Source organism: Triticum urartu, chromosome 4 (assembly GCF_003073215.2).
Source record: "Triticum urartu cultivar G1812 chromosome 4, Tu2.1, whole genome shotgun sequence".
In the NCBI taxonomy this organism is placed as follows: Eukaryota; Viridiplantae; Streptophyta; class Magnoliopsida; order Poales; family Poaceae; genus Triticum; species Triticum urartu.
The window spans coordinates 456371167-456384578 of NC_053025.1; the positions used below are offsets into that span (position 1 = coordinate 456371167).

General features: G+C 41.5%; 3 protein-coding genes across 3 annotated transcripts; 1 reads left to right on the forward strand and 2 right to left on the reverse strand.

The window, feature by feature from the left end:
• Positions 1-790: 790 nt before the first annotated feature.
• On the reverse strand, positions 791-7195 carry LOC125552032 (uncharacterized protein YKR070W-like). Its single transcript, XM_048715482.1, has 11 exons — positions 6794-7195; positions 6181-6216; positions 5464-5537; positions 5264-5304; positions 5071-5142; positions 4783-4984; positions 4510-4605; positions 3639-3706; positions 3346-3547; positions 3059-3142; positions 791-1180 (listed from the first exon to the last, which is right to left on the reverse strand). The coding sequence occupies exons 1-11, from the start codon at positions 7008-7010 to the stop codon at positions 1121-1123; spliced, it is 1152 nt and encodes a 383-aa protein (XP_048571439.1). The 5' UTR covers positions 7011-7195; the 3' UTR covers positions 791-1120.
• LOC125552033 (thioredoxin-like protein AAED1, chloroplastic) lies at positions 7151-13138 on the forward strand. The gene is made up of 9 exons (XM_048715483.1): positions 7151-7483; positions 7592-7742; positions 7830-7875; positions 8259-8318; positions 11386-11422; positions 12185-12264; positions 12342-12433; positions 12538-12598; positions 12697-13138. Exons 1-9 carry the CDS (start codon positions 7291-7293, stop codon positions 12754-12756), a joined length of 780 nt encoding a protein of 259 aa, XP_048571440.1. The 5' UTR covers positions 7151-7290; the 3' UTR covers positions 12757-13138.
• LOC125552035 (probable linoleate 9S-lipoxygenase 4) lies at positions 9755-10783 on the reverse strand. The gene is made up of 2 exons (XM_048715484.1): positions 10206-10783; positions 9755-9971 (listed from the first exon to the last, which is right to left on the reverse strand). The coding sequence occupies exons 1-2, from the start codon at positions 10418-10420 to the stop codon at positions 9920-9922; spliced, it is 267 nt and encodes an 88-aa protein (XP_048571441.1). The 5' UTR covers positions 10421-10783; the 3' UTR covers positions 9755-9919.
• Positions 13139-13412: the final 274 nt, after the last annotated feature.

Sequence of the window (13412 nt, forward strand, 5' to 3'; positions counted from 1 at the left end):
GGAGTTGCCCGACAAAACATATATTTCATGATAGATTTAATAAAACTAATTTGACACTGCACATACTAACATATTTTTTTTCTAAAAATGTAGTCAAACTGAAAAAAGTTTGAATTAGTAAAGAAGTAGAATCATCATATTTTGTGGGGAGGGAGGAAAAAGCTGATGCACATATACCTACGAGGCGCCACAGCAACACGTTTCATTAGAGTTAGAGACTAAAGGTACTCCCTCCGTCCCGAATTAAGTGATACATTCATTTCAACGACATTTATGATGTACTTATTTTAACAATAGTTAATTCCTCTTGTTAGTACTCCCTCCGTTCAGAATTAAGTGATACATGATACATTCATTTCAACGACATTTGTGATATACTTATTTTAACCATAGTTAATTCCAGACGGATGTTGTACTCGTATTATATAAAAGATTGTAGGTTTTATGTTTCGCTCTTTAGTTCCGACTCGCCAGCCTCATTCACCCCGTCTAATTGACGAACGGTTGGTATACTCCTTTATGTTAAATATATAGTCATGGAAAAACAGTTGAGAGCTAACCATACATGCGCATACACTCAGTTAATTCAAGATGGATTTTGTCCTCGTACTATACGAAAGATGGTAGGTTCTATGTTTCACTCTTTAGTTCTGACTCGCCAGCCTCATTCACCCCGTCTAATTGATAAAAGGTTGGTATATTCCTTTATGTTAACCATATAGTCATGAAAAATCATATATACATTTGAAAATATTAAATACTCCTATATACATTTGCAAAAAGAAAAATATGAAAGAAACGTTATCATGCCTGTCCTTTATAGTGCATAATATAATACTAATGTTTTTGCACAAAATTCTACATACTAGAAGATTTATAGTATGTTGCAAGACCATGACAATTTGGTGGTCTTTAATTTTTGAACCGACGGGTGCACTAACTAAATAATGGGTGCCTTTTCCTCTCCAGAGCATATCTGTATAGTATAATGACTTAAGACGGGACTCCAGCCAGCACTTGTTCCAACTTTGCTAGACAAAAAATGGCAAAATGTGTTGCCAAGCATGCCAAATAATAACGCATTGAGAATATAGTATGTGCAGGCTCCATCGCAACAATGTCACCGTATACATTCCTTTTCCAAAATACAGCTGATAGCATCGTCAACAGTATCAACAACCTGTAAGAAATAGACAAGTGCAGTTAGAACAGAAAGCCAATACACAAACATGATATCACAGCAATGGATACTTTGTCGTTATGGTTCTGCTCCCAAAAGAGGTGACGTTTATCACCCAAAGTTTTTGAGTGGATGCTGTTTTCTGTAGTTTATCAAACGTGTCTACTATGTTTTATTTACCCATACTGCAAATTCTTCTTTTATGCCATCTCCCATCATACTTGGTGTACTTCCGATGCTTAATGGCTTAGAGCATTAGTTTGTGGTTATGGTTCTGCTGCCATCATACGCTCCCAAAAGTCCAAAACATTGAGTACTGGATGTGTCACATGTATGACGGGAGATGGCATCACGGTGCTTGTAAATTAAACATTGTACATATTGTTAATAAACTACAGAAGACAACATCCCCACAAACATTTACGTTACACCTCCTTTGGGATCAGAAGTTCAGAACCATAACCAGCTACTTGTATAGATCACAACAATAGCAAACAAACCTTTTATGAGTTACTTTTTCACATTTGGGCGGGTAAATTATCTAGTTTTACAAAACAACTACCTTTACACTCATTGAAGCATGGTAAGATAACTATCTTACTTTGGAATCAGACTAGCATAAAATAGATATGAAGTTAAATAGCGGATTGAATTATATGATGAGCCATAGTAATCTTGACAACTAGAATTTCTTTGGCTTGCTCTACTCTAAAACTTTAAAGCTAACCATATGGCCCTTAAGCAGTGACAATAATAGTTGTGCAGTAACAAAATATCACTTTATCCATCCCAAAATTCAAGGTGCATTATTATGCTTGCAGTCAACGCTATAAAACTTTGACCACTAATTTACACAAAGGTAAATAATTGATGATGTAAAATCATGTCATTCCGTGTATCTTTGTGAAATCATTTCATGTTATATACTGATCTGCGTACTATTTTTAGTAGCATGTTAAGATTTAAATAGTAGTCGGATGCACTGGAGACTGTTTAAGTCCAACACGGCTTATATTTTGGAACAAACGATGTAAAAGGCAAAAGCATCAAGCTGTAGGTTGTACAGGTAAAGCCACGGCATCACACTGATGTTGCGAACAAAAGCCAATTTATCATGTCCAGCAACTGATGCCCCTCCCCCCCAAAAAAAGGCTAATCAACTAATGCGACATGTAATAGTAGTCTTAGCTATGCATGCAAATGAATGGTACATGGAGGTAATAAAGTAAACGCAGTAGGTTGCAGGCAGGGTCATGCAGCAGGATACTAATTACTTGGTTGGATTAATCAAGGGAGTAATAGACAGGATTTGATCGTTGTTGTTCGCTGTCACAAAGTAGATTTGACTGATCAAGACAGTACTAAACAATTTCTAAGTTGGTATTTCATGCTTTTACTACTTGTTTATATCATCAAACCAAGAACCAATACGTGGCACAGAATGGTGGACTAAGCAATGAAATTGACTGAATCTATCTAACCTAAAATAATGGGTGAAAACCTGTTTTCAGCATTTAAAAGAAACGGGCAAAAGCCGGCCGACGACCCGCTAATCTTGATTTCAAACATAGTATATGATTGTGTGGTGGCATCACTGTATGAACAGAACTCCAAAGTGAGTTGCTAGTTGTGTGAGCTGATGTACTATAGAATGAAGTCAAATGAACTTGTGTTACTTGGGTGACCTGATGTACTATAGGGTGAAGTCAAATAAAATGTAGAAGACATTGAGGTCAAGAAACATGACAACTGCCTTATGGTTATTCAGATTTCAGACTGAAACTACTATCAGTTATACATAAATTTAGTTGACAACATTTGTTACAGATGACGAAACATTCATAAGGTCCAACTAGAGAATCAGCAGTAAATACATACCAAATCAGCAGGAAACTTTGGATCATTATCATTTCCCCTAAAAACACCAGTCCTAGTAAGGACGGACGACCAAGGGGGGCCAGCCTGCAAAGTGTAAATTCATCAATGTTCACATCTCTTGCCAAACGCAAACAACAAGGTAAACGCTGTCTTCGGATATTTTGTAGGATTGCATGCTAACTGTTCAACCCTGAGTTCATAACTGCACAACTTCCTATCGTTGTCAACTGCTGGAAACAGTGATTTTCTTTATTGGAAGAATCAGCGGAACCATAGCATAGGCTAACCTTCAAAACTCCATTGATATCAACTTTAGGATTATCACCGATCATGTAGATAGTAGAGAACTGATGGTCTTGTACTTCATTCCTCGGCTGTGAATTTGGATACATATCCATAACAATTTTTTCTAGTATATTAGCTGCATTCTTGAACACAAATGGATTAGGCTTCCCATAAGATGTATACTTCAGTGGAACATCATTAACTCTGAAAATTTAAGTTAACAGGAGACAGATAAGTATTTAACATATATGTGCTTATAAGTACAGTTAATTAATTATGTAATATAATAGCTTACTGATTGAAGATGCTTTCGAGTGCTATCCGGAAGGCACCCATCCCAAGCCGCTCAGAAGGAAATGCAGCCTGCCATAGGAGGTCCCAAACAAGTTATTATCAATATGCGCCATGATGGCTTTCCCTAAAACATACTTTATTCATTTGACCGTTGCTCAATATAGTCATGCACGTAACATAGGACCATCAAACCACAACACCAAATTTTGTAGGACTATGAAATCATTGTAAAAATGTAAAATACCTCAAACACCCGAGTTTATTCACTCCATTTGCACATGACTCTGGGTACCAACAGGCCCCCCCAGGGAAACTAACGTTTTGTCTCCTTTCCTTTTCCACATATAGGCATGACACAAGTGTCCTAAACCTATCTACATCTACCTCCTTATGCATGGAACATGGTCTATTGGCAAGATACCCCTCATATATACATCTCTCCCCCAAATATAAATTCAACTTGATGTATATATAGAGTTAGGGAAGTAGGAGCGCCTACCAAAAAAAAACAGATCTGGTATTATTTTATTTTCAATCTACTAATAACCCACACAAACACTCCACCTATGCAAATGACCTTAAATCTATTTCCTCTACCACTAATGTCAAGGCTAAACAAGTAGGGCCTTTAATTGAGATACTGAACTGAAATCCTTGAACCTGTAAGAAAGCACGATTAAGTCCCTAAATCTGAAAATAAGTTTACAGATCTACTAATCTGCAGTAAAATATGAGCCCATTTGATGGAGAAAGAATTTCTGGGATGCCCCAGTTTCTATCATGACACCAAACTATAGATTAAGATTTGATACTTCCTCTGTTCAGAAATATGACTTTTTAAAAGCGTGCTATACAATACGAACCCCTCATACCTGATATTCAAGATCATCAGCCGAAAAATATAAAGGAGGTTGATCTCCTTTTCCATTTCCAGGAAGTCCACCAGTTGACAAGATGTCACAAAGTACCTTTAAGATATAATTAACAAACAATTTAACTTATGCATGCCAACCAACTGAAAAACATAAACATGGCACTTTGCATACATGTCTATAGAAGAGGATGTTTACAACTCACGCAGTTACAAGGAAGATTGAAAAAAAATTGCTCAAGATTTTACAATAATGGAACATACAGTAGACTACCTGTAGATCTCTACCCCAATCAACAGGGTCACTGACAACAAACACTCCTTTAACTCTCTCCTGGTAAACATCATATGGTGGATGCATTTTCTCAGACATAAAGTCTTTACAGTCTGGTTGTCCCACTTTCCATTTCTTGAAAGGAGCTAGGGGGTCAATTTCCTTAAAATGTGATGAATAGTCATCTATGGACAGAACCTTTCTGCACATAACAGACAATTCATGAGAAATACACACAACATAATTCACCTACGGTCGTAATAGCCTAAAAGCAACATTAAGGATTACCTAAACCCATACTCGGCCATCACTGATGCAGGCTCTCCTTTTCCAACAGCAACGATAAGATCATCTTCAAAACTGTAGTAACAGGAAAATGTTGTATATTCCGTTCAGGATTAAAAAATCATGGGTGAAAATCACAAACATTATCTATAGAACAGAACTTATAAAGACTACTTATGTACTTCAATGTCATTACCGCTTCACCAGATCTCTGTAAGGAGAATGGCCATGCACAACCTGCATCATCATCACAAAAATTTGCAGAAATTAACATAGAAATAGATGCAATATTCTTTTTCATTAAACTTTGTTGTGTTAGTTGTTAGTTAAAAGTCTGCTGTTGTGTATGACTGTTCATAAGCAATGACTAATGAGCCATGATGATAGTGTAAATACCTGTGCTGGAGAGATGTTAACTCCCAAAAGGTCACTTAATTCTAGGGCTCGTTTATGCTCTGGAACACCACCTCCTGCCAACAAATTGAAAAATCTTAATAACATCAATAAAGAGATTCAGTAATATAACTGAGAACTGGTAAGCATCACGGTGCCTCACTGTAAAAAGTACAAACCATTAAACATAGGATGGGTATGAAAAACTAACTGTTCAACATTGTAAAAACCATTCTTCTTATAGAAAACATTTTTCCTCTTAATTATCCAGATTGTTCAGCATTATTCTTGTCTAAGCAAAATACACAGGTCAACCTCGGCATTTCAATCTTTATAAGGCTGAATCCATGTGAGTTAAGATGATAATACAGATGGTGCCATGTTAGGGATGTTTTTTTAAAACCACATTATGCTAGTGAAATTTCATGAAATTAACACTACGAATGGTGTAACTTCCATAAATAATTGCGTATGTGACCCCACAGGATTGCGACACACCGCCGCCACTGGCTACAATATAGTGGCATATATTGAAAAACATCACGCATGCAACTGGTTTTGTTGTAGTACAGGAAGATATCAAGCTCATTATAAGAGTTAAGCCAACATCCGGCTCGTTTTGGTCTAAACAACGGAAGCAATCCATCACTCTGTATAGAAATTAATTTGCGGCCATTGGAGATAAATATGATGTGCTATAGGACATAGTAAACTACTCACCATTGGTTAAGAACAGAAAAGGAATCTTCAGGGTACCTGAAAAAGAGGCAACAAATGATGATACACAAGCTACTAAATAACACATGGTTATATTGCCAGCATGTATATTAAAAAACAACATACTGATGCAGCCTAAGAGTTCACCAATCTATTACTACCTCCCTGCAGTTTTGACCATTTACTTCCAGTATGAATATGTTAGTAAGAAAATTAGAAAATCATGTTGCTATGAAGTATATTTCTTGAAGATCTACTGGAGTTATTTCCACCTGAGCAACCTAAATATGTTTTATGTATTAAGTTATACTCCCTCCGTCCCAAAATAAGTGTCTCAACTTTGTACTAACTTTACTACATGTTCTCTAAAAGTCGTCTGTTTACAAACACAGGTGCACAGCTCAAGAATCGATGATCTGTAATCAAATTGACATGGTCCGCATGAACACCACGCCAAACACAAATCTAATGCCTATGACCTGTTTGATGAAATAACGCAAAGGCACGTGGCACACGTCGCCAATCCGCCGGCACAAGTACGGGCGAAACACTCCCTTCTAGAGTCTTACAAGCTAATTCAACCAAATGCAGTAGAGTCCGAGAAGCACGGGATTACCATCGTCGGAGTAGAGGCGTCGGATGGCCTGCGGCGAGCCCCCGATAGGGCTACGGCCGCGCAGGATGACCCCGTCGATGTCGAAGGCGATGCCGAAGGAAGGCCTCGCCGGCGCCGCGGCGCAGTGGGACAGTCGGCGGCCGCGCGTGCCCTGGAGCTCCGCCCGCGTCCGCGCCGCCGCGCGAGCGAGAGCGAGAGCGGAGCGGAAGCCCCTCATGCCGTCAGAGAACGCGACGTGACGTGGCGTGGCGAATTGTGAACTCCTTTTCTCGCAACAAAATAAGAGTTCCGGACTCTTTATTTCCGCAGTCGCTGACGTGCGGGCCACCACTCGTTGTGTGTGCCGCAGCACAAGACGTGGCGGGCCGGCGTCCCGCAGCAGCGCCGCGCCCTCTTCTTCCAGCTCCGGTTCCAAGGCTAGCTCTCGGGCCAGTGACAGCCGCACAACCGCCCGTTGGTCACCACCCAAACTCCACTCGCCACCGGCGCCCACCAACATGCCCGCGCACGCGCTGCTCACCGTGCCGCACGCGACCGCCGGCCCGCGACTGGCCGCACCGCTTTTCACCCCGGCCGCGACCGGGCCGAGCCTCTGCCGCGCGAACTGCCGGCCCGTCTCCCTCACCAACCAGCAGCAACGGCTGCGCCACCTTCACCCTGCCGCTGCGGCCACCAAGCCCGGAGCCATAGGTATCCGGCGTCCTCCGTCGCTCACACTGGTCGCTTCGGTGATGCTGCTCAGCTCGATCTGTCAAAGCCACACGCACGCGCGCTTAACATGATCGGCGCGATTCGCAGGGAGCGCCGCGGAGGCTGCTGCGGCGCCGGCGGAGGGGCTCGTGAGGTCGCTGCAGGGGGTGGAGGTGTTCGACCTGAACGGGAAGGCGCTGCCCGTCGCTGATCTGTGGAAGGATAGGAAGGCCGTGGTTGCGTTCGCCCGCCATTTCGGGTGGATTTCACTGTCATGTCAGGATAATTTGGCGAGCTACGGTGATTATTTTGTGTAGCTGAGATGGTTGGTGCTGGTTGTTTGCAGGTGTGTGCTATGCCGAAAGAGGGCCGACCTTCTGGCGGCTAAGCAGGTTAATTCGATGTCTCATTGATTCCTTACTCTGTTAATTAGCAGTAGCACTAATGATAGAGGAGCATACGAAATGCCGTCAATTGCTCAAAGCTATACATTCTGCTGCTTGCCATTTGCCAAGGTCCGTTGAACAAAAAGGAAACTCTCTGTTTCAGAGGCCATGGGCAACATACTAACACCTGCTGAATGTCTGTTGGCTGCCCAGATGTTTCGGTAATTCGGCATAGCATGGCCTTCCTAAGTTAGTTAATGCTTGCAAAAGTCAACGTGATGCGTTCAGTTTCATTAGTTTATGTAGCTCCTGAATTCGGTGTATACCTTTTGTAAACCGTCCTTTTTTGTATTCTAATCTTAATATTTGGGCTTAACACCCATATCCAGGAGGCAATGGAGGCTGCAGGAGTTTCTCCTGTTTTAATCGGACCAGGTACTGTTGAACAGGTATGTGCTCTAGTATGAGAACACTTCATTTTTTTTTGGTGTACTCGGTGATTATGAAATACAAAAGGCTAACGTGGAGGGTAAGGATAATATGTACTGGTGTTTGATGTGGTATTGTGGTAAGACACCTATTCCTGAAGTAACCACAAATCCACGATTGCGTTATTATCATGGTTTGATGGGCATATGCGATAGTGTTTAATACTACATGTACTTTTATTCATGAACAAATTAGCATGTACTTACACTAGTGTAGTGTCAAAAACGTTCTTATATTATGCACTACTAGAAGCACTACTAGAAAAAACCCTATTAGTGGCGCACCTATTTTCGTTAGTAATGGCGCACTATAGGTGCGCCACTATTAACACGCCACTAGTAACAGATAGTAATGGCGCACCTCTGGTGCGCCACTACTAACCCTTAGATGCTCCGCTAGTATTCCCTCTAGGTGCCCCACTAATGGCCTTATAGGTGCGCCACTAGTAATAAAGGAAGGTGCGCCACTAATAAGGGCTGAAATGCGCCACTAGTAATGTATTTGGAAAACAAAAAAAATCCAAATTTACAGAAAACAACCTATAAGGAAAAATAATTTAAAAACAAAAAATGAAATAGAATCATAATTTTTTATTATAGTAAGAATTACAACTTTTTAACCAGTATCCAATAAAAAAAATTACAAGGAAATAAAGAAAATTCTAAACTAATCTCTAGTAATCTTCTTCTTTTTCTTTACTTATCCCTGCAAAGAATGATAGAAATATGTAGAATGACATTGCAGAGAAGTGAATTGAGCAATTATTTGCATCCGACATCGAAAGATCTAAGAATACCTGATCATTAGACATGGGTCATTCATGAAGCCAAGAGTCTATGCATTCAGGATGCATACTTCCCTGTCACAAGACTTTAAATTATTCAGTAAACACAGTCCTAAACTTGGAAAACCAGCAAGTTGAATATGCATGCATCTTACCTCCCTCGGTTGCTTCCAGTTAGTCACTTGCGATCAAGATGTCCCTTCCTCCTTCCATAGTTTGTTGACAACCTTCAATGTTTGTTGACAACCTTCAATCCCTGATTAGATTAGTATAAAGGAAGCAGGTCAACAGAGGGGGTCTGAGTAGGAACCACAAGACGAAGTGCTATAGTTTATCAACATGGTCTGCTCTCAAAATCAATTTGGAATTCTCCAAGTATATTACTAAAATAAAGCTTCAGACTGCCACAAGTAAATTTCCAGGTACTACAAATTACAGTGAGTGATTCAGATAAAAAAAGAATGACTGGAAGATGGCATTAGTTGATGAATTTGCTCTGTGCCAGCCAACTTTGAAAACATAGAAGTGTACCTATACATACATAGGAAACAGGTCATGCATCCGCCAAGAAAAGGAAACGTATCAAAATCAATACAGATCGTCTTTAAAAAAAACTGAAATCAATACAGATGGCAGCTAGTACAGATTGTCGCGAGAATGCCAGAGGCAAACTGAAACACACGCGAGAACTCTTGTTGCGAGAACGCCGTCGAGGGTGGGCGTCTTGAGGAAGAACTCGGAATGGCGCTGGTGATGCCCTGTGAGTCGTTCGACCACTCAAACGTGACCCGGAAAAACTGACTCCCCTGCCATCGTTGATTTCATCTCCCTTTTGGAAATATAAAAACTGTATAAATTACAAATATTGGCTCCGGCAAGAAAAGAAAAGGAACCAAATCTGCACTGCTTGTTCTTTTATTTTGGATTGAAATCAACAGTACAGATTGCAGGGACAAGGCCAAGAGGAAAACTGAAACGCACGCGGTGTAGGGAAGGAGATGGCGTGGTGAGTTCAGAGATGCAGGGCGGGGGTGAGAGGAAGGGAGAGGAGGCGACTGCTTACGAGGGTTGGGTGTGGTGGCGCTGACGAGATGGAAGGAGACGCCATCGTCCTTGGCCGTCGAGGATCTTGTGGACGCCGTCGAGGACGGATGAGTTGAAGTCGCCGAGGTCGAGCATGCCGCTCTTGACCAGCACCGCCGTGCCGCGGAACTTGCCCTCCTTCCACGCCTGCTTGTTCTTCCCCGTCAGCCCGTGCAGCAGCAGCATCTCCGACATGGCTGCGGGCGCGAGGAGGGACGGAGGGACGGAGAGCTGTGGAGGCGGAGGGCGGCTAGGTGGGGTGGAAGGAGTAGGACGCGGTGGCGGTGGTTGCCACGGCCTGTGGATCTGAGGCCTCGCTCCCTCCTAGGAAGAGACGGAGAGGGGAGAGGGTGGGGGCACCGGCGACGGGATGCAGGGCGGGGCGGGAGGTCGACGGTGAGGCTAGAGGAGACAAGAACGCCGGTGGGGATGGGGATAGGAGGTCCACGGCGAAGGCGGCGGGTTTGGAGGGGATCGATTCGAGGGGAGAGGAGGAGGAAGCGTTGTGTTGTGTTGCTTTGGTTGGATTGGATTCTCTTTTCACCAGACAAAAATCCTCGAATCAGGGCCGGTCGGTGCAGCACATAGCAATGGCGCACCAGGGGGTGGTGCGCCATTGCTACACAAAAATGCCCACCTCCCCTGGCTTACCAATGGCGCATCTTTGCTAGGTGCGCCATTGGTAAACCTGGGGAAGGGGGTGGACCCGGGGAAAAAATAGCAATGGCGCATTGGACTAAAGGTGCGCCATTACTAAAAAAATAACAATGACGCACCTGCTTCTGGTGCGCCACTGCTATATAGCAGTGGCGCACCACCACCATGGTGCGCCACTAATAGGGATATTGGCTATAGCCATTTTTCTAGTAGTGATGGGACAGAGGGAGTAGTTGTCTCTAAGGGTCTGTCTGCTTCATTTGCCTTGATTGTGGTATATATTGACCCGTGATCTTGTAGTTTCTTTGAAGTTTGATTTATTACTGTATAAGGAAAAACTAAGGCCCTTGAAATTTAGTATAACTTGCGAAGAAAAGTTGCATACTCACATAGTATTACGGTGGTTGATTAAATTAGTTATTTGATAGATGGACTCCATTTTAATTGTAGATAATCTATCATGTCAACAATTGATGAAATAATACTGTTTTGTATTGATCCAGGCAAAGGCGTTTTCTGATCAAACAAAATTCAAAGGAGGTAATATTATTAAATCATCTCTTTCTAGCCCGTATGACTTTACACCTAGAACAATGTTAACATGCAAGTATATACATTGACATAAATAAATATTAAATAATTATCTAAATAAATTATCCTCTAGTATATAGACTAAAGTGGTAGCATGGGGCCAGAGTTTAGTTGTGATAAGTGGGCCCTAGTGCCCCTTCTAAATATAAGTCTCGCTACTAAGTATCATTACTTTCTTGTTATAAACCAACCAAAAGGAAGTTAGCAATAGTTTGTTTGAATTATGTAGCATAATTTATTGGCCGTCTCTACATTTTGGTTCAGGCTCCGCCACTGGTAGCAATGATTCAGTGTTGTGATGCATCAGTATATCTTGAAAGCATGTTCCACTTAGGTTCTGAAAGTATGTGGAACCTTTTTTGTGCAAAAGTATTTTAGCCTTCAAATTAATAAGTGTCGCATGAAACCAGTTCTCTTAATTATGAACCTTTTCCCATGAAACGCTTTGCACAGAGTGCTCCCGAAGCTCAAATTTTACAAATTCCCAGTAACTATGCAACAAGGGCAGCTGAAGTATAGTCTTTTGGGGAAAGGAAATGAGTTGTTGATGAAACATTTTGGTTTATTAATAGTTCTTAAAAAATGAAAATGAAAATTATTTGTATCCCTTGTTGAAGGTATTTGACTCTATAAATCATACCAATGTTGATTCGGATTGGACAATTTGTGGGAATCATTCCACTATACAAATCTGACAATAATACTTCGCAGAAGTATATGCCGATCCAGATTACTCATCATATAAGGCTCTGGAATTTGCCAATGGCTTATTCTCAACATTCACTCCATCGGTAAGTCCTACTGGATAACTTTCCTATTGTGTAGTTTCTGTTCATCGACAGATACGTAAACGTCCATCATGTCGCAGGCGGGTCTGAAGATTATACAACTGTACAGGGAAGGATACAGGCAGGACTGGGAACTATCATTTGAAAAGAACACCAGGACAAAAGGCGGATGGTATGTTTTGGCCTTGCTTTGGCCGTTGGAGCTCTGGTATAATTCTCTTCGGAGCATTGGTTAGTCGTGGATCAGTTTGAGGAACATTTGTCTATCTTTCTTAGGTATCAAGGGGGGCTCCTTGTTGCAGGCCCAGGCATCGACAACATCTCCTACATCCACAAGGTCAATAAGCAAGCCCTTCGTGACACCATTTTCCATTTGATCATTCGCTGGATGGTGAATTACTGGTTGTAACTTTGTGTTGTGTAATCCTTCAACAGGACAAAGAAGCTGGAGATGACCCTGAAATGGAGGATGTTTTGACAGCTTGTTGTTCCTAGATCTTTAGCGTTGCTTTGATCTCAGATTAGAAACAAAAATAGTACTCCTTTAGTATCCCCACTGTGGCATGTTCTCGTGTATAGTCGTACTAGTCGAGTGCATAGATGACCAGTCCAGCATCACTTGTCCAGCGCCGGCAAAAACAAGATATGTTCATATGAACTAGGGAGCATAGCGAGCGCGATGCTTTGGTTGTACTCCCTCCGCCTGAAAATACTTGTCATTAAAATGGATGAAAAAAGATGTATCTAAAATTAAAATACGTCTAGATACATCTCCTTTTATCCATTTTGATGACAAGTATTTCTGGATGGAGGGAGTATTTGTATAAACCCTCGTAAACCTACTGCATTAGCTTATAAAAATATGATGCTTATTGCACTTGTTGTGATTTCACCTTTCCTTTTTGTAGGTAACGTTGCTTTCACCTGCATCAGTACTTTCAAGCGTCAAACGTAAGAGCATCTCCAGCAAAACACCTCACCCCTATATCCCTATACCCTATGCTTTCGCTCCAGCAAAACCTCCAAATCGCATCCCCAACATGCACTCTCATATAAGTATTTTATATTTAAGATCACGTAACTAAGCAAGATCTTTTGTTACACAAGTACTTCATTCGTTCATAAATGCAAGATATTTTGATTTTGTTTCG